Here is a 26,289-nt window from a genome sequence, read left to right on the forward strand (position 1 = left end):
GGCCTAAATGCAGAGATCTGAAACGATTTGCTGCAGACAGTTCTTCAGTTTTCTGATATACATATATTTAAATAGATTTGAAAAATGATCTTAGATGAAATATTTGTTTGATTTATTAAATTCTTTTTTTTATTTGCAGTATTTTATACACAAAGCTCATTGAGCAGCACAACCTTAAGTCTCTGTAAATGTTGGTGGGTGGCTGGTATTTGGGAATATTAGTGTTTAATCCTGTAAGGAAAAAGTGGTCCAGGTGCCATAAAAATCAAAGGCTCTTACTTTATAATGTGCTATCATACTCATAATTCTGTATGAGCATCAAAGTGCAAAAATCCCAGCCTTTCATATTTGACTCCACATTATTTTGTGATGATAAATGTTGAGAAATGTAAACATCAGGAGAGGATTAGTTCACATTTTTTAATAACATGGCACAATTTACATAACACAAGTTTAACTGAGGAGCATGCTGTCGCCTCACCCTTTTTTTGTACATGATCTAGAAAGGACTTCATTTTTTTATTTACGTACATGATAAACAGCAAAAAAGTTTCTTACAATCTCTTTGCAATACGTATTGACTACCCACTACTGCTTCAGTGGACATTTTAATGTTCGAGTTGAAGAAAACAAACAAGGAGAGAAATTAAATGAAAAAGAAGAGAAAAACACTGCACAACATCTGAATTTCACAGAGTTTAAAAGCGCACAACTATCCCTCCCATGGACTACTAAAATAGATCTCTGCTCATTAAAAACAAACTGTCCATAGCGTACCACTGGCTTGATCATCGTGTAGATACAGAACACTTTAATACATAGCTAGACCGAGAGGGAATCGTCCTCAAACTCCACACCGTCTTTGAGTCACGATGGGATGTGGTGTCTTTTTCAAATTGCCATTCATTTGACTTGGAGGTAATTCATTCATTTAAAGATTTCGCTAACGTTAAGTTCTTGAAACATTGGTGTATTTGTAAGGATTGTCAACACAGATTTGTATAGCTTGAAGATCAAGAGTTGAGGAGTCTGATTGAGTCAAACTGTCTATCTAGGGAGAATCTGCCTGATGGGTAAGCATGTAGTGTTGGTGCGACAGGAGAATGAGAGGGTTCAATTGCCACCGCTAGTCCTCTAGGAGAGAGAGAGAAACTGATAGAGAAAGCCCACGCATGAGTTGCATAGTTGAAAGAAGGGATGTGGTCTCTCGGACAAAACCATTCATATGCAGCATTAAACTAAAACCCGAGCCTGTGCACTCGCGCTCCTCTTGATCACTGCCCATTATGTACAGCATTTCAAAGTAAAGCTTTCATAACACCCATTTGCATATTTGTACCTTACATTTTTTTCCTCAATCAGAGAAACACACCAACGTTGCACATATCTACAATGTATTGAGGTACCTGTACATTCCAAAACAACCCCTTGACCGTGTTTGAGATCTACACTTGTCCACTTGCTCAGTGTCCTGTAAATGTATAAGAATACACACCAATGGAGGAGCAGACAGGGCTAAAAGAGCGTGTAAAATCCCAGTCTTTTGTACAAAAAGCAAACGCAACACAGAAACCAACGCACAGTCTATACACAGATATGATACAGCCTCAAGTGCTCGCTTCTGAGGTCTCATCGGGCCTCGATGTCTTTGTGTGTGTGTGAAGGGGGTCTGTCTCTGATGTCAGGCCCGAGTGGTGTAGTCCGTCTGGGGGACGACGAGCGTGCGCCTAGGGTCGGGATTAGAGGGGGCGGAGCACTGAGTGATGCGGTGGGAGGGGTTTTGTTGAGGATGCCGTTCTGGGCAGCGGCGGCCACAGCAGAGGAAGGACTAACACGAGGGTAGTGCATGCTGGGAAGTCCGGGGGCCATGAGGCCGGGGTGCGGGAGATGTCCATCTAGAACAGGGTGATGCATGGGGTGCAGACGGCCCTGCTCATAGTCCTCTCGGAGCAGGTGCAAGCGCTCCCTCTCTTCTAAATGTGCCCGCTCTTGTTCCCGCCGCTGTTCTAGGGTTAGTACGTGAGGGTGATCTCGGTTAAAGTCATGAGGCTCGCGGTCCCGGTATGAGCGCTCTGCTTCGTACAGCCGAGGCGCTGCTAACCGGTGCAGAGGGTCATTCCGTAGGAGAAGTTCCCGAGCTAATGGATCCCTTCGATGGATGTCCAGTCCTCGGTAAGGGTCCCTCATGGGATCCCAGTGAAACGCGGGATAGGGAAACCTCTCTGCCCCTGGGATGGCACTGATGCCCATGAAGGGCGCCACCATACGAGTCCTCTCCAAACTACTGATGCTGTTTATGGGGTGCATGCTGGCCATGCCCATGGGCACTGGCATTGAGGATGGAGGGTGTAGAGCAGCAGGAGGAGGAGGCGCTTGTGGTGTAGATCTTTGCTCCGGCGATCTCTCCGTGGGACCGTCCTGTTCCTCCTTACGCTCTTCTTTTACCTTCACCTCACTGTTTTTCTTCTCATAAGTGATTTCGGCTTTTTTCTCCAGAATGTCTCGAGTCAGGCCGCCGTTCACCCGATCCATGCCGCCAGGCCGCATGTAGGGTGATGCTGTAATCCGATTGGCTGGTTTGTCTTCAGAAACGCGGCCGTCATGGATGACGGGAGTGTCCTTGTCACTGTGATGATTCTCCTTCAGCTTGTGTTCGTCTGTGTTAGAGTCTTTCCAGTCTGAGTGCTCTCGATCTCTCTCACGATCTTTGGGTTTGTCCTTGTCTTTGTCCCGAGGCTCGCTGGAAGAGATGTGGTTTCGGGATGGCTCAGATGGACGGGTGTGACCTAATAGAGTGAGGGGATTAACAGGAAGTGGGGATTGGTGATTTTGGTGCCTCTTTTCCACAGGTTCCCTAGAGGTATATAAAAAAGACCATTACTATACGGCAAATGATTATGTGCTCACCTTTCCGGGTTTGTATTTGGTAATGATGCTACTGTTAATAATTGTCATCTCTCTGTACAACTATAAGAGTGTATGTGAAAATGCTGACATCTTGTGTATTACATGTTCAGTTTATCCTGTAGGCATGTGCCAGTACTTCACAACTAAAACTATATATCGTTTTTTACAAGGTGGCATCACAAACTACTGACCTAAAATGCACAAAACTAGTCATTTTTATAATGTTGTCAGTAAAAAAGTGTAAAACCAGACAGGTAATATGTTCCACACTGTGTAATTAAAAGATTTGGAGAAACTTATTTTATTCAACATAAGGGAGGCTGAATTCTAAACATATTTTCTAGGTAGACCAGAAGATCTAAATAAAAATTGAAGATTAAAACATGACCTCTCTGGACAGAAGTTTAAAACATGGACCAATCGCTTGTTTGTTTTTAAAGTCCAATCATCTTGCTTAATCCCGCCCCTTTTCACAGCACCGTACGACAGAATTTTGCACGCACAAACTCTGATGTGGCCGCAGCATTAATCACATTGTAATGATTAAGTCTAGCTGCAGTACAAATGTGAATAATCCTTAAACAAATCAGCCTTACACATAAAACAATTCACTAGCTAAAGCATATCTAACTCTTGACAAATGATGTGTTGATTAGTGTGTTGTTATAATCCACACACCGTTCTTTATCATCCTTGTTGACTGATGAGTCCCTCTTGTCCAGGTCCCGCTCTCTCTCTCTGTCCCGCTCTCGTTCTCTCTCATGTGAGCTGACTGAAGCGCTGCGCTCTGATTCTCCAGGTTTGAGCCAGGGCGGTGGAGTGGGGAAGGATGGCGGTGTGCGATGGAGTCTGTTCCATGGCTCGTGAGGGCCGCTGAAGTGCTGTTGTGCGCTGGGTGAATCTTTGTGGCCAAACACAGAGTTGGATGCTAGGAGAATGAAACAATGAAATTAATTAGATTTTTTTATTTTATTTTGCTTCATGCGGAGCAAAATATCAGACACTCTTTTATCAGACAATCACATAAATTTCCCTCTCTTAAACATTATTAGAATAGCTGACATGTATACAGGGGATGGACAATGAAACTGGCCAATTTGAATGAAACACTAGCCAATTTAGCATTGGAGGTTTCAGCTCTACTGTGACCAAAGACAAGTCTTTGTGATGTATCAAGAGCCATGGTATCCAGGGTAATGTTAGCATACCACCAAGAAGGACGAACTATATCCATCAGGAGTAACAGTTGACGCGAGAGAAAAGCCATGTCTAAAAGGATGTCCGGATGCTAACCCAGATTATATCCAAAAGACATGAAAGCACAGTTGCCAAACTCACTGCAGAGTTAAAAGTGTAACCCAATTCTCCTCTTTCACCAAAACTGTTTGTTGGAAGCTCCGCAGGGTCAATATACATGGCCGGGCTGCTATAGCCAAACCTTTGGTCACTTGTGCCAGTGCCAAATGTCAGTTTCATTTGTGCCAGCAGTGAAAATCTTGGGCTGTAGATAATGCGAAGTTTGTGAAGCATGTATGGTTCTCTGATGAGTCCACCTTCACTGTCTTTCCCACATCTAGGAGAGTTACAGTGGTCTGTGCTGCAATATAATGGCATTCCTTAGGCCCAATACTTGTGCTTGATGTATGGGTCACAGCAAAGGAATACCAAACCATTCTGGAGCACCATGTGCAGCCAATGGTTCAAACATTGTTTCCTGAAGGTGGCGCCGTGTATCAGGATGATAGTGCACCAATACACACAGCAAGGCTGGTGACAGAGCGGTTTGATGACCATGAAATGGTCCACCAACATCCCCTAGTGACTTGGCCACTATTCTTCAAGATGAATGGCTCAAAATCCCTCTAGCCACTGTGCAGGACTTTTATCTGTCATTCCCAAGATGAATTGATGCTGTATTGGCTGCAAAAAGAGTCCCTACACCATACTAATAGATTATTGTAGTCTGAAACCAGACGTTTCCATTTCATTGTCCTACCCCTGTACATGTTCTGCATTTCTGAATGATTACAGGTGGACTAAAGAGAACTGTTTAACCAAACAACTGTTTGTGACTAATTGACACTCACCGAGTGCTGGATTTCCCAGACCACCGAAGGCTGCAGTGCTTAATGAGGCCAGACCTCCAAATGAAGGCGGTCTGCTGAAGGGCTCTGTCAAAACAAAACCAAAGAATTAGAAAACTGACTGAGCAATTCACCCAACAATTACAGCAAATGCTTACAATAAAGCTAGCTAGTTCACAAATGAACAGATAACCCAACTTGTTTTCTCACTAAGTGTTTAGTATTTCTTAGGCCAGAGGTGTTCATGCAGGGCCACTAATCTGTTCAGATCTAGTAGATATTAAATCTCTGAAACAGCTATCAATGGCTACGTTTACATGGACATCAGCTATACATGGACATCTCAGTAATTGAATTAACTTCCTTAATCTGAATAAGGCAATAATATGATTAAAGTGTTTACATGAGTTGCTTTTTGAATGTCCCTTTTAATGATCCCGTTTTACATGTTATACTGTAGCATATAATTCAATTAACGTCATTGTGTCACCAGGTTATTCTCATTTCCTCTGGAGTTTCATTTAATTTTGGATGTTTCATTTGTCGGTATTTATTGTAGTTTGGCACTTTCACTTTCATTAAGGAACATTTCAAGCATGCCCCCCATGACGAACGAAATATTGGATCCGACTATGAACTGTTGGAAGAGTGTTGTTGATACCGCACAGCGTGTGGGAAAAATCTTCCACATTTTGTGGCGCAGGTGTCTGTGGTGCTTTACTGACTTGATAAGTGCAGAGAATAGTGTCAAACACTACTGAACTATCCTGTCGCTAAATATTTACTGAATACAGTTACAGTTACAGTAAAAAAAAAAAAAAAAACAGCTATACTGCATTCTCTTTACTGTTTTGGTCGTGCCACGCAGTGGGGGAAATGTCACCTTGGATGGCGAATCTAGCCATAAAAAGCATCAACTGCTATAGCTTGGAGAAGGGGTATACGTGTGTGTGGATTTAGGTTATACACTTTTCATCTCCAGGCAGAAAAAAAATCCTCAATAGGTTTGAGGAATGGAGAATGAATATGGAGGAAGATAGACAACTAAAAAACATGGGTGGGCAGTGAACCAGTTATGAACCAGATGAGCTCTGATTTCTAAATTGCAATCCTGTGTGACAGGTGTTTACTCATGTGATGAGTTAGTATGCAAAGTAGGACAACTGACTTTACAATTGTGAATGACAGTGTGCTCCTCGTAAAAACAAAATTCTTTCTGCATGAAAATTGTGCAAAATGCAGAGAATTGTGTGTAGTGTTTTAAAAAAAAAAGTGTGCTTAAACCTGCAATTTGAGTGTAAAGCAGGAATTGTGCTTGTAGTTTAGCAGAATTGGTTCCGGGTGTTGGTGCATCAGTTACATGTTGTAGTCATTGTGTCTGAAGTACAAGTAATTGTGTGTAAACAATTGGAAAAAACTGTGACAGGTGTGCAGTGACACCTAGTGGAGGAGCAGGAAGACAGCTTGTAGGTTTACCTAAATGAGGTGCTGGAGTAAGAAAGTTGCTAGGATGATGTGGAGGGTGTCCGAAAGGTGCAGCTGCGGGATGCGTGGACCCTGGAAGACAGAAAACAATAAAATTGGTTACAACTTTTGAGCAAGTCACCCAGCTACATCATAATAGGTTTAAAAAACTTCCTTAATAGATATTGAGAGAAGTAAAATAACAGATATTACACTGCAAACATGATAAAACCAGAATGCTTGCAGAATGAAATGCCCAGTATATTTCATTATAGTATAACATGACTGGTATTTTAAGAATAATGGAATACAGTGATATATATATATATATATATATATATATATATATATATATATATATATATATATATATATATATATATATATATATATATATATATATTATGTGACTATAGTGAGACTATATCTGTGGTGCAGTAAAAAAAAAAATACTGTATTAGTAATATTGAAACTAAACTCTTAACTCTCTCTGGATAGTCCACTCACCTGCTGCTGAGAAAAGTGATGCAGGTCGTGCCAGGTCATGAGGGTGATGTATGGCTCCAAAAAGAGTGGGGCCTGGAGGTCGACTTAGGAATTCCGGTTTGAGGCCAAAGTCCAGTTTGTGTGGGTCAACCTGCATCTGCTGCTGGAGAAGGCAAGACACGAGAGAGAACATATGTGATACCTCTCATAATAAGTTTGTCAGTAAAGTAGGTTGTACTATATTCTGTTTACATTTCAGGATTTCTCAGTAGCAGAAGTCGTCATATTTGGTTAAACTTAGAGCGCAGTGAATCAGACAGTACAACAAATTATTTTTTTACAATCCTTTTTGCTGAAATAATAAAAGAAAAATGCCACGATAGTGTTAGCAAGACTTTCAGAAAAAGGAAAAAAGTAGTGTGATGACGGCAGCCAGAGAGAATAGCGTCAAATTTACTCTCAGTCTCAGAGACGCTGCATTAGAAACACCCTAACACAAACGGTAATTTGTTGTATGTAATTTGACACAAAGATGATATAATACATTAATAAATGCATATAAATGTGCATATGCTTTTTTCAAAATCAACATATTAATAACTGTCTAGAATTTAAAATTATGATGACTGTCAAATGCATCAAAACAGTCTTCTGAAAAGGGTCCGTTATTTAAAAAAAAAAAAGAGAGAAAAGAATAAGCATTTCCAAATGTACAGGTGATCTCGATTGGAGGTTATGTTTGCAAATCTCACCTTGACTTTCTGTTGGTGGTGGTAAATTTGCCAGGCTATATGAACATGCATAGCACACCACTTTCCTGGTTTCTGTGAAGACAGAAAGAAAAGCTGAGTTCAGATGAGCAAATTCAGATGAGTTTAACTGTGTCTAAAATCTAGCAAACACTCCTATAGAGCAATGTTGGGTGCATCTGACAAGATTATTTTCCAATTTAATTGAATATGTTTGAACTCTTTAAAATGATTTTTGGGAACGGCTGCAAATTAATTACGCCAAATGTCAATACAAAGTGTTTTCAGATAAGGGAGTCATATAGTGTGTCTCCTATAGACGGAGATGAGACTGTCGAGTCCCAGCGCACAGCTAATTAAAGAGACTGCGGAGTGGAAGGCAGGTGCTCGGTGCAAGGTGGGATTAAACTGTAATGAGCTTTTACTCTATTTCCTGCAGAGTCCTATGGGGAAACAAACCGAATAACTGATAAAGCAGTCTTACCCTGAGAACCGGCCGGAACGGATCTGTCAGCTAGAGAGGAGAGGGGAAAAAAAAAAAGAGAGAGCACGAGTGAGAGAGAGATTAGGGACACAAAGCTGTCACTCAGGACTTTTAATTAGCATCCGAGCATCACTTCATCACTGACCAAATTAAAATGTTAAAATTTCCCTTTCTAATGAAGCATTTTGTGGAATAATTAGGCCAGAATTCAGAGTATTCCCCTTCCTGTCACTGCCTGCATACCAATTTGGGCAACAGAATAACAAATACAACGGTTAGCTTGCCCATACTGTCATGAAGCACAAGGTTAAAAATACCACTGTTACGGTTGCTTACCCGAGGGTCTTTTTGAAGAAGTGTGTGTGGGACGGCTCCAGGTCTGGCTGCCACGTCAAGAGGGTTTGAGGTCTATAATGCACACACAAAGACAAAACATTAATATTTTCAGCTAATCATAAGATAGAAAACCATCCAGCCTCATCTCTGACCCACTCTAGAGTATATAGCTAACTGGGGAACATGGCCATGGAAACTGATTCAGTATTCACTACAGATACTGTACCTATACATGAAATCACAGAAGAAACAGACCTGAGCTCTGTTTATATTTAGCCAGATCTGTTCAATGTGTGCACAAGTACACTCAGAACAGCACAGGAGGTTAGTTTTGGGAGATCTTCGACTTTTAGTGTTTGATATGGTGATACCTTGGGCTGGAACGCTCCCTGCAGAGATCCGAAGGGCCCCGTTGGTGGGATGACGGGCGGAATGCCAGACACCGCTGGGGGGTAAGAGTGGAACAGCTGAGAAAAGAAAAAGGATACAAGACACGGTTACTCCAGGAGGTTCTTGTTTGATCGTGTCAGCTGTTTACAGTTATACAGTGAGACCGGAGCCTGCAGGTTCCTGTACAAACTAACAACTACGCAAGATCAGCTGCTGACATTTAAACAGCCCTCTTCATTACAAACTGTATCATATAAAGTGTCACACATGAAAACACACAGCATATAAAACTATTGAATCATATTTCATTTTTGTTCTTTCTGTGAATGGATAAATGAAAGAATGAGACTACAAAACATCTATTCTGCTGCGTTCAATGATACAACCTTCATCTGACCTGCGGCTGTTGTGACATTCAACAAAGATTAACGGTGAGATGAATTCACAATATGGGTCACTCTAGAAACCTGCTCTCATAGCAATGACTGTTATTATCGCAATACACTGCATAATGCATGTAATTACTGTAGTGTATGTCTGTGTGTGTGTGTGTGTGTGTGCACGGGTGGGTGTCAGAAATGAATCATTGCTAAATGGTGAGTCTGTAATTGAAGGGCAGAGATCAAATAAATTAAATTTGCATCAACCTGTTGGACAGGCAGGTAGAATGAAACACGTTTTATGTTTAACATGAACTCTGTAGTATCCAGCGAGGCATTTCAACAAAACATACAGTGCATCCAGAAAGTATACACATCGATTTACTTTTTCCACATTTTTTTATGTTACAGCATTATTCCAAAATGGATTAAATTGATTTATTTCCTCAAAATTCTACACACAATACCCCATAATGACAATGTGAAAAAAGATTTTTTTTGAAATTGTTGCAAATTTCTTAAAAATAAAAAAGCTGAAAAATCACATGTACACAAGTGTTCACAGCCTTTGCCGTGAATTGAGCTCAGGTACATTCTGTTTCCACTGATCATTCTTGAGATGTTTCAGCAGCTTAATTGGAGTTCACCTGTGGTAAATTCAGTTGATTGGACATAATTTGAAAAGGCATACACCAGTCTATACGAGGTCCGACGGTTGACAGTGCATGTCAAAGCACAAACCAAGCATGAAGACAAAGGAATTGTCTCGAGTCACAAGGCTGGGGAAGGTTATAGAAAAATTTCTGCTGCTCTGAAAGTTCCAATGAGCACAGTGGCCTCCATCATCCGTAAGTGGAAGGTGTTTGAAACCACCAGGACACTTCCTAGAGCTGACCGGCCATCTAAGCTGATTGATCAGGGAGAAGGGCCTTATTCAGGGCGGTGATCAATAACCCGATGGTCATTGTCACTGAGCTCCAGCGTTCTTCTGTGGAGAGAGGAGAACCTTACAGAAGGACAACCATCTGTGCAGCAATCCAGCAATCAGGCCTGTATGGTAGAGTGGCCAGACGGAAGACACTTCCTGCCTGGAATTTTTCAAAAGGCATCTGAAAGACTCTCAGAGCAAAAGAAACTAAATTCTCTGGTCTGATGAGACTAAAATTTAACTCTTTGGAGTGAATGCCAGGCGTTATGTTTGGAGAAAACCAAGCAGCTCTCATCACCAGGCTAATACCGAACATTTTTCGGCAGCAGGAACTGGAAGACTAGTCAAGAAAGAGGGAAAGATGAATACAGCAATGTATAGAGACCTCAGACTGGGGCGACGGTTTATCTTCCAGCTGGACAATGACCCAAAGCACACAAAGCCAAAATTTCAATGGAGTGGCTTCACAACAACTCTGGGAATGTCCTTGAGTGGCCTAGCCAGAGCCAAGACCTTGTGCCAAGCTTGTGGCATCATATTAAAAAAACAACTTGAGGCTGTAATTGGTGCCAAAGGTGCATCAACAAAGTTTTGATCAAAGGCTGTGAATACTTCTGTACATGTGTTTTTCAGGGTTTTTTTAAAAATAAATTTGCAAGAATTTCAAAACTCTTTTTTCACATTGTCATTATGGGGTATTGTGTGTAGAATGTTGGGGAAATAAAGGAATTGAATCCATTTTGCAATAAAGTTGTAACAAAAATTGTGGGAAAGTGAAGCACTATGAATACTTTCCGGATGCACTGTCTCGTGGCCAATCTGCTAAACAAAATGTAAATGTTATAATGAAAATGTTTGCATTTATTATGCAGTAATGTTTTTTTGGCTACATGTTAAAAAACACCATAAGCCGTTTTCAGCACATCCCCATTTGCTCTAGACATTTACATGATGTAAATGATGGACACGGAATAAAAATTACCAAGCTAGGCGAGAAAAAAAGACATCATAGCAACTGACAAAAACATGACAGAGACTCACGCTGTGCCTGTAGAATGGGTCGACTTTAGTGGGGTATTTTTCGAACTGTGGAGGAAAGAAGAAATAGAGCTCAGTACACAACAATTTACTCCTGACAAATCTCATGTGGAGCCACGAGGCTCAAAGCAAACACCAAATGCTTTAATATGCTCTCCAGAAAAGTGTTTGGTTGGCAGTAAAATGGTCTCTGCCCTGATTAATGAATGTTAGCACCCTGCATGACTCTCGCTAGCCCCGTCCAGGCTGACGCTTTTTCAATTTACAGTGAATTATGACAAGGCCTTCCTCTTGTTAATGTGTATTACTCAGCAATTCTGTTAGTGGTCAAGTAGAAGCCATTCAGCTGTCTAAAAATAGTCCCATAAACAGTTCATTTAATGGGGTTTGAGTGGTCTAATCTGAATCCAAAGAGACTGTTTCCCATTCGTGAGTAAACAATGTAGCTCTCAAACTAGTTTTATATTCTCATTAGCTAACAGAGCACCATTCTCAGAGGTCTTTGAGTCTGGCATAGTTCAAAAGCTGCTTTTAAGCCTCTGTGGGCACTGTAGTTACTGTCGAGCTGTGTGGGAGTGTCTGTATGAAGCCTCAACTCACTAATCAGCTCTGCTGTCTGCCAACCAAAAGCCCACAGTCCAAACTCCATCAGACCAAAATGTTGTCATTAAATTGGGAATGAATAAACTAGTATTAAGTTCTCAAGACTTGGCTGGAACAAAAATGTATTGCCAGTGGCTCTGACTGCCAATTCTCAAATCAGGGCAGAGAACAGAATGTGGAGAACCATGGCAGAGGAAAAACAGCAGTTTTTCAACAAAGCCACATAATGGCAAGAGAGAAACACATGGTTACAATTGAGTGAGCATACCACTGCCATGGCTTCCAGTGATTACTGAATCAGCATACTGTACTGTACACAAATTTTAATTCTCTAGCTAATATAATGCACATGCGTGAATTCAGTTCTGTACAGTGCTCCCACCATTTTTAAGCCAATGACTTTCATTTTGTTCAGTCCTATATAATGCCATGATGAGAATACAAATTGTTTTGATGAATTTTTTGAGAGATTCTATTAATCATTAATGAAATGTCTGAATGCTTCATTAATGGATTCAGAATGCCCTGACTCATTTATGAAATGTCCGAATGCTTCATTAAAATGTTCACCAGATGAATTTCCACGATGGTGGGAATCCTGTAACTTGTATACATGCATTTGATTTCCATGTGTGCATCATTTTTTAACAACTACTCAGGCATATCCACCTTATTTCTCAACATGAAAGTCAGTAATTAACATTAATTGTACAAGACTACTTTAGTACCTACTGACAAAACTAGAAAAAGAACAAAAAACTGTAAAACTTCTTGCAACAAATCGGTGTTTATGATAATGAAATATGTTAATAAATATCATTTTGCAGTTACCATTCAGTTTTGACTGACTTTGTGTCAAAAATAAAGTGGATAGCATCCATCACCACAATGTTTATCATTTTATATATATATAGTTTTTTAGAGTTGTGTTCCACTTATCCTCACATTTCTGGCTGGGGTACGCACCATGGGCGGTGCAGGCGTGGGCATGATGGCGTGGGGGAAAGGGGTGAAGGTGTGCTGGTGTGTGTGTTGGTGTGTGTGCTGGTGCTGATGCTGATGCTGGTGCTGATGCTGGTGGAACTCAGTCCGCAAGTATGGAGGGGGACCCAGTGATGCCCCACGATCAGCACTCTGAGATGCCAGGAAACGAGTGTTTAATTCCTGCCGGAGAATGTCTTGTTCTGGGTGAAGGAAAAAGAGGTTTGTTTTTAAGACACATACCATTGCAAACTTTTTTATTTAGCAGTGTGCATCATTAAACTTCTCATATAAAATATAACAGAGACCATGTAATAGAGACCCTATAGTAGCAGTTTAGGTGGTGACTGGTACCTGAGTAGGCACTCCCAGCTGGATGTCCGGGGACCGGCAGAGTGTTTGAGGTGAGAGGAGGAGGTGGAGGCAGAGCAGCAGGCGACGCAAACATATTGGTGTGATGAGGAAGAGTGGAGGATGGCAGGGAGGGGGGGAAGGTGTGTGAAGCTGTAGGGTTCGCTGAAAGGGGCAGGGGGAATGAGGCTGATGCCCCAGTGGGGGCAGGTTGGTGATGGTGCAGATGAGGGGCTGGAGATGGGCCCGGAGGCTTCCCCGGAGTGCTGCTTCGACTACTGCTGTGAACAAAGAGAAAATAAATGATTGTGAAAAAATGCACCTGCATTAAAAATAACTCCCTTTCCAAACTTTAATATCAAAACTCCTTTGTTCATTAAATTGCTCAAAGAGTGGGGAGTGTCTGCTATAAACTTAGAAAAGGATATAGTTTCAGAAACCTGGAAAGTGTGCATACACTAAAGAATGTGTTATTCCTGGAGGAATTTCCCAGCCACACATGCTAAAGTATTTATCAGAGTCATACGCAATCTAACAAAGAGCTCTTTTACAGGCCGAGTAATCATTTAAATGCTAATTATATTCATATTAAAAGCTGCGCACACAGAATAACACAAAATATAATTATCATCAGCAGTCCACTGGCAATATACCGCACTGAGTGGACTACACAACAAATCTAAAGGACGGCAGGGAAGGGCAAGAGGAGGGAGGGGAAGATCTGCTTCTCTGCGGGATACTGGGGTGTCTGAGTCGAGAAGAGGAAATGTTATCTACAAGCCGCCGCCAGCTACAAGGCAGCAGCAGCATCGACGTGGGAGGGGAACGAATCAAACCGTCTAATCTCTCAGCTGGGGTTCTCTTTGCGGTGCTGTAAGGCGCACACACTCAAACACACAAACATGTAGGGATTTGTGCCTCATCTTTACTGGCGGACTGATATATTTTACATTCTAAAACAGAAACGTTGCTGTTGTATAATAGGATTTAATAGCTGAGGCTCTACTCAATCATCAAACAACACATCTGGATTGTAACAGAAACTTCTTGCTGTGCTTTTACAATACACTCATTTGGTGCACACTCACCTCAGGCCGTTGAGCGTAAGGCTGCCACTGTAGGCTGAAATTGGACGCTGGTGACAGCGTGAGGGTGGCCTGTGCTGCACGGGTTGCGTAGGGTTCTGCTGGGCTGGTAGCGCTGGCGATGGGGGGTGGTGGTAGATACTTGGGGTTCGAGGTGGCTTTGGGTGAGATGGTGATTCAGGTGGGTGCTGAGACTGATGTGGGGGTGCCTGAGAGAGCTCCTGACCCTGGGATTGAGGCAGAGCAATAGGGGGTGACAGTGGCCTTAGTGTGCGCTCTGGGCAAGGGTTCTGGGTTTGAGCTGGCCTCGAGGGCAAGGGTAACCCCCTGCTGGAAGGGGGTGGCTGGAGATGAAGAGGGGCGGGGAGGGGAGGTTTGGGATGGGAAGTGGGCACCAGTGGGGGGGTGGCCGAGGAGATTTCCCGGGAAGTCTCCTGGCTCTTCTCTTGACTGCGCTCTAGGCCTGACACCTTGGGAATGCCCAGGCCTCGCAGCTCCTGGCTGGCATTGGTGGAGAGTGTGTCAACACTAAAATCTGGAACTGTAGAGACAAAAGAACAACAAAGCACTTTTTAGAAACCTCATGTGCAGATCAACATTTGATTTAATACAGAATGGAACATGATTAATGTGCAAGATGATGATGTGCAAGAAAAAGTGGTGTGCCACAGTATAATATTTCACATTTAAAAAATGATTGCATTGTGTTTTTTTATTTTATTACTTGATTGAATAAATTTGTAATAGTGCACTACCAGCTCTAAAACACTTAAACTGAAATCATGAGAGCAACATCATACAGTAACAACAATTAGAAGTCTAATAAGCCAATAACATGTGAGGTCATGTGGATGGCTTAATGTCTTTTATCAGGGAAATTTCCAAAGAAAACAACCATCACACTGCCAAAAAATGTATAATAAACATTCATATTATATGATATTAGCTTTTTTATATGTACATAATGCACTCCAATAAATAGGCAGAAAGAGAAAGGAAGAAATAGAGAGGCTTTCAAGCTAGATTCAGTGTATTCTCTGGGACCAAAGGCTCATGGGGGATCACAGTGCATATGCAACTCTGATTAACTCCTGTCTCTATGTCTCAGAGGAAACCACACCCCTCTGTGTTTCCATCTCCTCACACCCAGCCAAGCCTCTTCTTAGCCTGCAGCTAGGGATGCTGATTGAGCTTGAATCTCAAAGGCTTTGGGGATCCTGTTGGAACAGAACCCCTACGGACTGATGATTCCTCTCTCATGGGCCTAGGGGCCTCCCAATGCAGCGACCCATGGGGCCCAGCTCAAAGCATTAGGTCCCAGTGTGCAGCTGAGAGGTAGTGTGTGTGATGCAGTCATTAAAGGTCAGTCCAGCCTGCAGCACTCTACCAGATGAAGATCAATAATCTGGGAGTACAAGGCTCCCCTGGGGAATGGGTTTGTGTCAAACATCTGCCACATGACATTGGGGGAAGGCAAGACACACATAAGCACAAACACTAATATTAATGCATATACACGCATGTGAAAGAACAAACGAAATGCACACACACAAAGATCAATCATTCCGATGTGTATTCCCCCCAAAAAACATCCCCATTGAAATGAGAGGCAGGCAACCTCATTTGACCTGTGAAAGCTCACAATACCCTCCGGCTCTGGCACTCTAAGCACACTTTAACAAACAAGGGCAGATCAGCCTCCCAGCTCAGAAACAAGCAGTCCAGAGGGTGCAATAAGTCACCCTTTATCCTGCCTGAATAACTGGATTTAAGGCAGAGAAGGCTAACAGCATTCAAAGAAAAGCCGTTCACAGTTGTTTGTGTCAGAATGAGGGCTTTTATAAATGAGTTCCCTTCAGATTACGTAGCTTCAGTAGGCCGTCAACATCTGACATGACATGTAAGGATGGACATGCTCTCTTTACTAGACACACAAAAGTGTGCCCATCTCTTTTTCCTGCTCCGTGGCCTTCCTGTAGAGACTTTTGATGGAAAATATCCAAAGCTCTTCTAAAAGGCTGAACCACAGAGATCTCTGCTGCTCCTCCCTGGAGCGACTCTCTCAATGTACTAACATGCCTAAAAAAAACAAGACGAAGAGTGAAAACACTGCTTATTCTTCCCGTAATGAAGACTCTAGGGCCGGGCAGGGAGCGAAAGAGATGTGTGTTTCTCCTCCCTGGGGAGTTAATTTGTCAAGTCTCCTTGATCCCTGGAAACAAATAAATGCAGCTTTCTCTCGCCTCAACGAAAAGAGTGAAGAGAGGTGATTTTTATTCCAAATGGCAGCCGTGGAGGAGGATGTTTATTAAGATGGTAGAACAGACCGGGAGGCGGACTTTGAAAAGTTCTCATCTGGTCACACACTGCTTATGTATGTGTATGTGTTTTTCAGCAGGATTAAGGTCTACAAGGCTCCTGGAGCAGTGTGCATGGGTGAGGTCCCAGCAGACAGCAGCACAGCTCATTATCCCGAGGTGAGTCCAGTCTGCAAGAACACAGCATATACAGCGGCTAGAAAACCACAGACAGAACTCAGAGACCTTATACATAAAATGTGTTTATGAGAGCACACCGAACACAACAGATATTTCACAATTATTTAATCAATTGCAGTCACATCCTTAATGTTCACACAAACTAAGGCCCAATCCAAATTCCACCCCTCAGCCCTTTCCTTTCCCTACCCCTTTGTTTTGCACGTTCAAGTAAAGGGGCAATGGTGTCCCAATCGAAACACTCGAAACCAAGGGGTGTGAAAATTTCCCAGAACAAACCAACTACAACAACAGCATGTAAGGAGCAAAAGTAAGGATATGCACAAGTTAGTATTTTTTGTCATTGTTAAGAATTTCTACAACAAACAAATAAAAAAAAAAAAAAAAAAAAAAAAAAAATATATATATATATATATATATATATATATATATATATATATATATATATATATATAAATACATTCATAATGGTGTTTGTTTTTTACTGTCATGCTTTTTAAAAAAAATGCTAAAAAAAAACTGCTAAATTTCACTAATGCCTGATAATAACTCCTGTATAGTAGTCCCAGAACATAATTTCACATTCTGTTACACGATAACACTCAAATCCACTGTCAGAAAAGTCTAGTGGCTGGGAATGAGCTTTTACAGTGTCTGCTATAATGTTAATGTTGTTTTTGTGGGTTTACGTTGACGATTAAGGCCACAGTGTAAATGCACAGTACAGTTATAATCTTATTGGCACATTGTATGGTTATGATAACATTATATATGCCTTCAGTGATTTCCTAAAGATAATTACCAAAAAATAACACAACTGGAATAACTACAGCAGTCGCCATTGTCAATCTCATATGAAGCAAGTGATTACAATGACATATGATGACGTTTGCTGTTGCAGTGGTGTTCCATTTCTTAGGGGTACCAAAATAGAATTGGAATCGGGCTTAAATTGTACCAGAGTTCCTCCTTCATATTATAGAAATCTTATTCATTTTCGTTCAGCTCGCAATACAGATTTTTTGTTAATTAAGCTTTATATTAGTTAACTGAACCTAGAACTGATTCCTAATACTTGTGAAATTACTCCAATATAAGGCTGTTATATTGGAGCATAAGCCTAACAGCTTACAGGATCTCTAACAAATTTGACCAGACTAATTTAAAACCCAAAAGTCTCAATAGAGCCATTTTGTACAACAAAGAACAAACATCTCAATTTAAACCAAAAATTGGTATGTAAAAATGAGGTATCACTGGAAAATGCACTGTTTACCAGTCTTAATTTTTTTACAATGGAAAAGAACCAAAGCCCAGGCAAGAATGAGAGAGAGAGAGAGAGAGAGAGAGAGAAACAGAGAGAGAAAGAGAGAGAGAGAGAGAGAGTGTGTGTGTGAGAGAGAGATGGATTTCATTTAGATGCATTGATTTGAGGAAGCTGTTTCTATACACTAATTATTAGAGCATTAAATGCTCACTGCATTTAATGCTAGGCCTTTTCAAGGGCCTTAAAATGCATTAATTGACTCGTCATCTAGACGACCCAGTCGTTACTCGATTTTAAACTGTGTAATTCTGCATTAGGTAAAAGAACTCCATAGAGAACTTTAAGTTAAAGTAATTAAAACTAAATAAGTTTACGCATTGTCATTTGTAATCATAGTAATACTACCACGATACTTACAGGACCTTCCTGGGTGGTATGTGCTGATAGCTGATCCTTTTGGCAAATGCCAGTCATGCTGTTACACTAGGCTTCAGGCATCCTGACACTTCTACATCCCTTCCGCCCTGAAATAGCCCCACATACTCCTGTCAAGCTAGAGATGAAGTCTGGGGTTAAGGGGCCTTCCTTCAGTGCCCCCAGGCCTGTGTTAAACTCTTCCCTTCATTGTAACTGACAGGCCTGCACGTCTTCTCCGCCTGACGGCCGTTTTGCTGTCAAATCAGCTGAGCTGAGACTTCAGCCCGCTGGTAAGAGCTTAGACATGGCTATTTGTGATCACTTGGAGCAGAAGAGAGGACAGGGGGCTTTACAGAAAGATGATGTAAGTACCTTAGAGGGCAGCTACAAAGCCGTAGCTGAAACAATGAAGTCGCAACAAACAAAGTCTCAGATCCTCATGTTTCAGCTACAACCGCAACACAGATTAGCAACTTTATTCGGATCAGACCCAGGAATGACCACAGCAATGAGTTATCCTTACTGTTTATGAAGTTGCTCAAGTTCCATCAATGACACAATCTCTTCTAATTCCACAGTAAACACCACAGACATATCAGCATTGAGCATAAATTCATAATGCAATGAGAAGCTGCTGAATCAGCATCTGATACACTTAAACTACAGTAACAGAGTACACCTGTGCTAGGTGTCCAGAACAGGTGTTTGAAAAACCCAAACCTGTTAATGGGACCATTTAAAAGAACAGCACATTATGCAATCAACATTAAAACATCTATTTGAGCACATGGCAGCTGGTGATGCAATAAAAATAAACTCCCAGCGTGCACACACACAAGACAGCTGATATATTATGGCTTTAAATATAAACTGAGGGTTAGGAGAGAGAAGGCCATGACTGAGGTTCTGACAAACTCATCTCAGCATGACAGTGGCCACATCTGTAATGTACACACATGCAAGCACACAACACACAAACAAAGGCACCCACATTATCCAATAGGTTGTTTTCACATGATATCATTGATGACGTGCGAGACTCAGATGAAGGACAGGAAGAAGTTCTTCTATAGGAATCACTATCAGAACATCAGAATGTTTATGTTTAGTGTTGTTTATAATTGTTTAAAATAACCAAAATAATAAATGCCAAACAGCTTTTATAGACTTCCAAATGTTTTTGGTCATAAAGGGTAGAAAGTAAAAAAAAAACTGTCTGAAAACGGAAGAAAAAGCGCCATGTAATAAACATTCATTTGAGACATCCATTTGTAGAAACTGTTTTTGAATACAATAATTCATTGACAGCACCAATAAAGATAATATACAGGCCTAGCTATGTGTTATATAACAATCAAATACAAACACCACCACACTTACACAAAATCCAGGAGAATAAATAACGTACCCTGCATGTAATCGCTGCAATGAAATCTCTGTCTTGTTTTGCAATCCAAGTCTGTACTGGTGTTTTGGTGGAATGAACAACGCGTCTATATGCGCAGCAGCAGTGTGAATGTGAGTTCATCTACTGAACAAAAAACAAATGCAACCCTTGCAATAAAACTAGACATTTATTTTCTGTGGAGCACTTTTCCCCCTTTAAAAAAATACATATAAATAATAATGTAAAATATGCGTCTGCGCTTTTGTATGCTTTCATTTGTTATTTTGTGATATCTGAAAGATATCGGCATGGGGGAAAACTATAGTAATTTATAATAAACATGTTTTTGAACCACATAGTAAAGTGTATAATGTGTACAACTCTTTGTTAATGAATGCTACTGAATACTAATAAATACTGTAACCTTAGTATAAACTGTGGTGCATTATGATGGTCTATAATTATAGCATAGAAAACTGCAGCCTCCTGAATAATTTGTTTACTACTACAGTTGTGCCGTACCACAGTAACAATATAATTACTACGACAGTTAAATTCAAGTCTTTACCTATTGTATGTTACCAAACACTATAGTATTTATTTTTTCATGTAGCATAATAGCTCGATGACAGGCAAATATACTTTAGTTCAGTAGAAAACTCAGCACTCTTCATGATATAAGGATCAAGCCCAACATATGTGACTATTTTCTATTTATAGCTCCTTTGAAATATGATATAAATTGCAAAAATACAGACATTCCTCCAAGTCTCCCATTCAGTTTTTTACTTCTTGCCATCCATTTGAATTTTGCACGTCATCAGAACCACGAGATTGAAAACAACCATAACCAAATATCAATTATACTTATGGCCAGACGGAATCTGCACAAGTTTTTTGTGGTTTCTGCAGAGAATTTTGGTAAAAATCTGTGGATTTCTGCGGAAATATTTTGGAAGTATCATAACTAAAATCTTAATATGTGAAATAAATAAATAATATCTTTTTAACTTTTATTTAATGTTTAAAATACAAATCCAAATAGATTCACTTTATTTCGAAAGTAAAGCAAGTCTCTCATATAATATATCTAGTAAAAGACAGAAAATAATACTGTACAAACTGCATTGTACATAAATCAGATGAACATTTTCACATTAGTCAATAATATTACTGTAATTAATTTAAAAAGTGAATTAATATAGATTTACACACATTTACTCAAGTAAATAAACAGAATTAATGATGGGTTAGAAATCTGCGGTATTCTGTGCATGCAGATTTCGGGTGGGCCTAATTATACCATATACCAATTCCTACACATGTAGCAAATCAGCAGCAAACAAAACAAAGATAAAAATAAAGAATTTTTTTGTGTCTAATTAAATTTTGGCCATTCCGAGTTTCACGTTTTTGAATGATGTTGTAGGAAGCTGGTTGTGGTTAACAGTGTATCTTCAATGTCTGCAACTAAATCAGAGATATTTATTTACACTATCATAGAAAGAGATCAGCCCTGGTTCCTAATTGAGCTGAGCTCACAGCTATAAATCAATCACTGTAATGACAGACAGACCAATCCGCCTCTTAACCTTTGGGCTGAAATAACATACACTCAGGCAGGCTGCTGAGCCAGGAGTCTTCATTACGCATGCAGTATCAAAGTGAGCTCATACTGCAAACACACGGGAACTCTGTCCTAACAGCATTAAATGAGGCTGTAAATGCTTCTGTTCTTCAAAAATCATTTTGAATCCCATCACAGATAGAATAAGAGAGTAGCTGTACAGTGACAAATACAGACCTGCGTTATGGTCCAATCAGCGAACGTTTGTTAATAGAGGAGCCTCATGATTATCATGTGAGATCATGCATACTTTACCATGTCAGCGATAATCTAAAAGAGGAAATCCACTGACATACAGAATCACAAGACACAAACAAACTAAGCCCGAGATGCCATTCTGAGCATACATTGGACATTTTTGAAGAGACTGAGCAAACATGGCAGCAGATGTCTGGGTGTTTATGTTGGCCGGCCATTTAGTGTCACAATTCACTCTGCACTCAACACCTTGTGCTGTGTTTGTTGCTTTTATGGACGTGTGTGAATCTGTGCGATTGTTCAGCACAGTGGATGTGTGAGGGTTCATCTCCCACAGATGGCTAAGGTGGTAACTGCTGCTGTTTAAAGCTGGTCAATCTGCTGTAATTACTGTGATTAACACAGAGATGTTTTTCTAAGCACTTGTGACAGACACACTGCTCCCCGGGGCCCCGAGAACACACACACACAACTACTACTACCCATTCCACCCTCACAAACACATTACTGTCAGCTCATTCTCACACACACCTCATTCACTTCATCGCACATCACTTTTCACTGTTTCTGCTCCAAGCTGGCAAGCTCCAGCTGTTGTTATTCATTTCCTTTTTGTCTCCGTTGAACAGTTGTTTTTAGCGCCCATGTGAATGTTTGTGAGATATTACATCTTTTTTAGTAGTCTAGTCAATTAAATACATGCCTATGCTGCCCAATAGAGAAATACATCCTGAGTGTGCTTCTCAACCTTTATCTCTGATCATGGGGCCAATGCCAGATCTACATGTCACGGTATGTTAAGGAGTTAGTCTATGTGTATGTGTGTGAGACTGGTGGACTCTGGCAAAAGTATAGATTTCGTCCATGGTGAGGACAGTGTTGATCCCTCTGAGAACAAATCTTTATATATCCCTGAGGACTGAGATCATGTGCACACATTGAAACCAGAGAATGCTCTGACAACAACTGGGAATCTGTCAGACCCACACACAGTGCATATTATATGGCCCTATCCCATCCCGCCCCTAAACCCAACCCTCACAGGAAACCTGTGGCAAAATTTGAATGTCAAAAGACTCAATTTAAGTATGATTCTTAAGTGTTTTGAATGACAAGGATATCATGCATGTCCTTGTAAACCATTGTGATGGAATACCACTGTCATACTCAAGTCATTATTTAAAAAAAAAAAACTGTCTTTGTAAACCACCAAAACACACACACAACCACAGGGGTGCTAATGCCGTTTATTTAGTTGCTCAAGAAAAGAGACCTTAGTTGGTGTAGAACACAATTTTAATTTGACTCTGATTTACCCTGGCTGAGGGATAAAAGTACAGACAAGTGACATCACTCAGGCCTCATGAGGTATTAAATGATGTCAACCAATAGCCCAGGGTTCAACGCTAAGGATTTTTTCTACTGGTCCGATCGGGCAAGTGGTTTAGATTTTTACTTGCCCTACCAAAATTTTCACTGGCCCCACCAAAAAAAAAAAAAAAGGTAAGTTAATAGCTATTTTTTAGCCACATATTTTAAATAATGTGTCAAAAATAAAGTCTGTAAATCTAGAATTTCAATACTTAAAAAACAATTGTAAATATAAGTGTTATGCAAACAAAAAACAGCAGTATGGAAAATGTGGAGGTATTTTATTGCAGTTTGAAATTATTTAACAAAAGCTTGCTGACTTGTCAAACTGACAGCAAACTATACATAACATCACTAAATTTTTATTTTATCGTGTTGTTTCCATGTAAATGTCTACTTCCAAGATGCTAGAGACAGACATTTTCGTTTAGCCTTATAATTTGATGTTGCTGACATGTTGCTGTTTCTACGCTGTACTGGTTGTTACCAGGTAACAAAAAAAAAAAAAATAGCATGGTAATAGCATATAAGACGAATCAGAAAGCAATATGTTGTTTACGACATTACAGAGAAGGTAGCATTTAAAGACTTAAAAGCACAAGCTTTAAATGCACGCAATTGACAAATAGTCACAGACAAATTAAATGTTAGTGACTGACAAGGCAGCACTGTCCCAATCGGGCCAGTAATGATCCAATCTACTGTCCCAAGTGTCTCTCACACTGGCCCTGGGCCACCGGGCAGTCCTTATTGTTGAGCCCTGTAGCCAAATAGTTTTGTGATAGAAAACTTGATCTGACATCATCAATGTGAACTGTAAGAATTTTACAACACATTATGGAGGTAAATTGTGTTACGGATTGCAAACACAGTCACATAGTGCATCTACACTGCATGGTTCAAGTAGCCCAGTTCTTAATCTTTTCTCCCATGAGGCACAGATCGCATATGGCCCATGTATGTGTAAGCAAGAAAAAATAACATGGATTCCGATTTACTTAAATTAGATTCAGGCCTTGTTAAGTGGAAAGTTTAAATTTATTTAATATGAATAAGTGGAAATTTAAGTGGAATAATTATTCATAAGTGGAAATTTATTCAATATGAATCGAATCTGGCGACGCGGTGGCACAGTAGATAGTGCTGTCGCCTCATAGCAAGAAGGTCGCTGGTTCGAGCCTCGGCTGGGTCAGTTGGCGTTCTGTGTGGAGTTTGCATGTTCTCCCTGCATTCACGTGGCTTTCCTCTGGGTGCTCCGGTTTCCCCTACAGTCCAAAGGCATGCAGTACAGCTGAATTGTGTAGGCTAAATTGTCAGTAGTGATTGTGTGTGATTGAGTGTATGGGTGTTCCCAGTGATGGGTTGCAACTGGAAGGGCATCCGCTGCGTAAAACATATGCTGGATAAGTTGGCGGTTCATTCTGCTGTGGCGACCCCAGATTAATAAAGGGACTAAGCCGAAAATGAATGAATGAATGAATTGGATCTGTGTCCTTGTGTCTGCAGTGTAAGTGGGTAGATCAGATTTTAACCTATCAATGCAAGTTGCACATTATTAAAAACTGTATCGAATGAAGTCAACTCTGACACTTTTACCCAAACCTTAAATCTCACACACGAGCACTAAAAAGCTTTTATATTGTCATGTTGCACAATTATTTAAGGATTCTAACGAGAGAGAGAGAGAGAGATAGAGAGAGAGAGAGAGAGAGTGAGAGAGTTAGCGAGCGCAACATCCGCCACCTAAACAAATAAAATAAACTAAAACTGTTGCATACGTTACATGCATAAATCACACAATGGAAATGACATTAAAATGCCTACTGGTTTTAAAAAGCCTAGATTAAAAGAAGATGGGCAAATGAGAACTTTTCTGTCATAAACTATAGTAAAACAATTTGTTGAAAAGTTGAAAAAAAAAAACACGAAACCCTGCAAACAGATTAAATAAAGGAATGGAGAAAAGAGCACTCTTTTATTATCAGCTGTCAGTCAGCGCCTGCTCTTTTTTTTTCTAGTCATTGTGTCTTTGCCGTGTGCAGTGTAAGTCCTGTTTAAAGATGATGGAAACAGGTCGTCAAGAAATCAAATTTAGTCACAAAATTGGATTTGATCATCAAGATCTGCAGCCATAATGTAATATTTTGCCAATGTTAATGCCATTTTAAAAGTGACACACAGTGTCCACAATTTAGATCTCTCTATTGTTTTGTATGTAAATTGTGAAGCGCAGATGATACAGCTGTTCAAAGAGCAGCTGCAGTGACAGTGAACACTGATGTAAACATGCTGAAACATAGACAAAACACCAGCAGCTCATTCAGTCTGTGAGATGACTTACACGCTTACTGAAGACAGAAAGAGCTGATGAGGGAGTCAGACTTCTGTCTGTCAACACACTACACCTTGCTATTTGAGCGGAACACTTGCTGTCAGGCCAATGGTATGAATGTCAATTTTACTTACCACACAAGATTTACTCCCCATTTCAAGTTTATGAAACAAACTATGTATATAAACGTTTAAAATGCATCTAAACAAATACTTACAAAAATCTCTGCTAAATAACCATTTCACCTCTTTTTGAAAATCAGCTAACTAATGCTGTGGGTAGATGTGGGTTTGACTGTAAGCACTTACAGCCATGCAAGCAAACGTCCACTAAGAAAGCAAACCTGAACTGTTAGTCTCCATGTGACCTTGTAGTCATCAAAGATTTTAATAGAAGACACAAGATCATTATGCCGAACAGATGCCCACTGTAAAAAATGAGACAGTTGTGGTGAGATCCTGTTGCAGTCACAGCATTCAAAGTACAAACACACTTCCACAAGCAGATGGCAAGCACGCCATAACTGACATCTACACCCTGCTTATTCCACAAAAAGGATTACAAGACACCTGTTTAGTGTCAGTAACTGAATGGAACGGAGTTACGGTCTTTACATCATCTTATCTCTTCGCTGCTATTTCAGGGATTCATGACCTAATGAACTTGATCTAAACACTGCATCAAAATAGAAGACACACGCACACCTACCCATCTAGCAGTTCCTTGTGATTTCTGTTTTGTCCTGCCATTTAACTAGTGTCCTATGCAGAGGTGGAATTACACACAGCTTCATTTGGCGCCAGCGGTGAGTGGTTTAACCCACTGGGCTGTACCATAGTGTTTAAGGAAGTGGAGATCAGTGTGAGTGTGCTTTGAAGACAGCAGGCTAACAGCTATTGCTGGAGAGAGGGATGAACCTGACTTGC

The 26,289-nt window shown here is 40.5% G+C and overlaps 1 protein-coding gene across 47 annotated transcripts in view; it reads right to left on the bottom strand.

Moving 5' to 3' along the window:
• Positions 1-406: 406 nt before the first annotated feature.
• The window catches only part of auts2a (activator of transcription and developmental regulator AUTS2 a), a 761,138-nt gene continuing 735,255 nt past the window's right edge, over positions 407-26,289 (bottom strand). For 8 of the 47 annotated variants that reach the window (XM_073914858.1, XM_073914859.1, XM_073914864.1 and 5 more), the window contains 13 exons: positions 14,270-14,807; positions 13,185-13,459; positions 12,795-13,033; positions 11,250-11,294; positions 8,882-8,977; positions 8,511-8,582; positions 8,175-8,204; positions 7,694-7,765; positions 6,963-7,104; positions 6,468-6,548; positions 4,995-5,078; positions 3,586-3,835; positions 407-2,854 (listed from right to left, as the gene is read on the bottom strand). In XM_073914858.1, coding sequence (XP_073770959.1) covers positions 1,630-2,854; positions 3,586-3,835; positions 4,995-5,078; positions 6,468-6,548; positions 6,963-7,104; positions 7,694-7,765; positions 8,175-8,204; positions 8,511-8,582; positions 8,882-8,977; positions 11,250-11,294; positions 12,795-13,033; positions 13,185-13,459; positions 14,270-14,807 — 3,149 coding nt within the window. In that variant the 3' untranslated portion in view covers positions 407-1,629. Of the gene's footprint in view, positions 2,855-3,585; positions 3,836-4,994; positions 5,079-6,467; positions 6,549-6,962; positions 7,105-7,693; positions 7,766-8,174; positions 8,205-8,510; positions 8,583-8,881; positions 8,978-11,249; positions 11,295-12,794; positions 13,034-13,184; positions 13,463-14,269; positions 14,808-26,071; positions 26,180-26,289 lie in introns of those variants that run through there. The other 39 variants (XM_073914855.1, XM_073914860.1, XM_073914853.1 and 36 more) reach the window with 15 other exon arrangements.

This window comes from Danio rerio, chromosome 10 (assembly GCF_049306965.1).
Source record: "Danio rerio strain Tuebingen ecotype United States chromosome 10, GRCz12tu, whole genome shotgun sequence".
Lineage (NCBI taxonomy): Eukaryota > Metazoa > Chordata > Actinopteri > Cypriniformes > Danionidae > Danio > Danio rerio.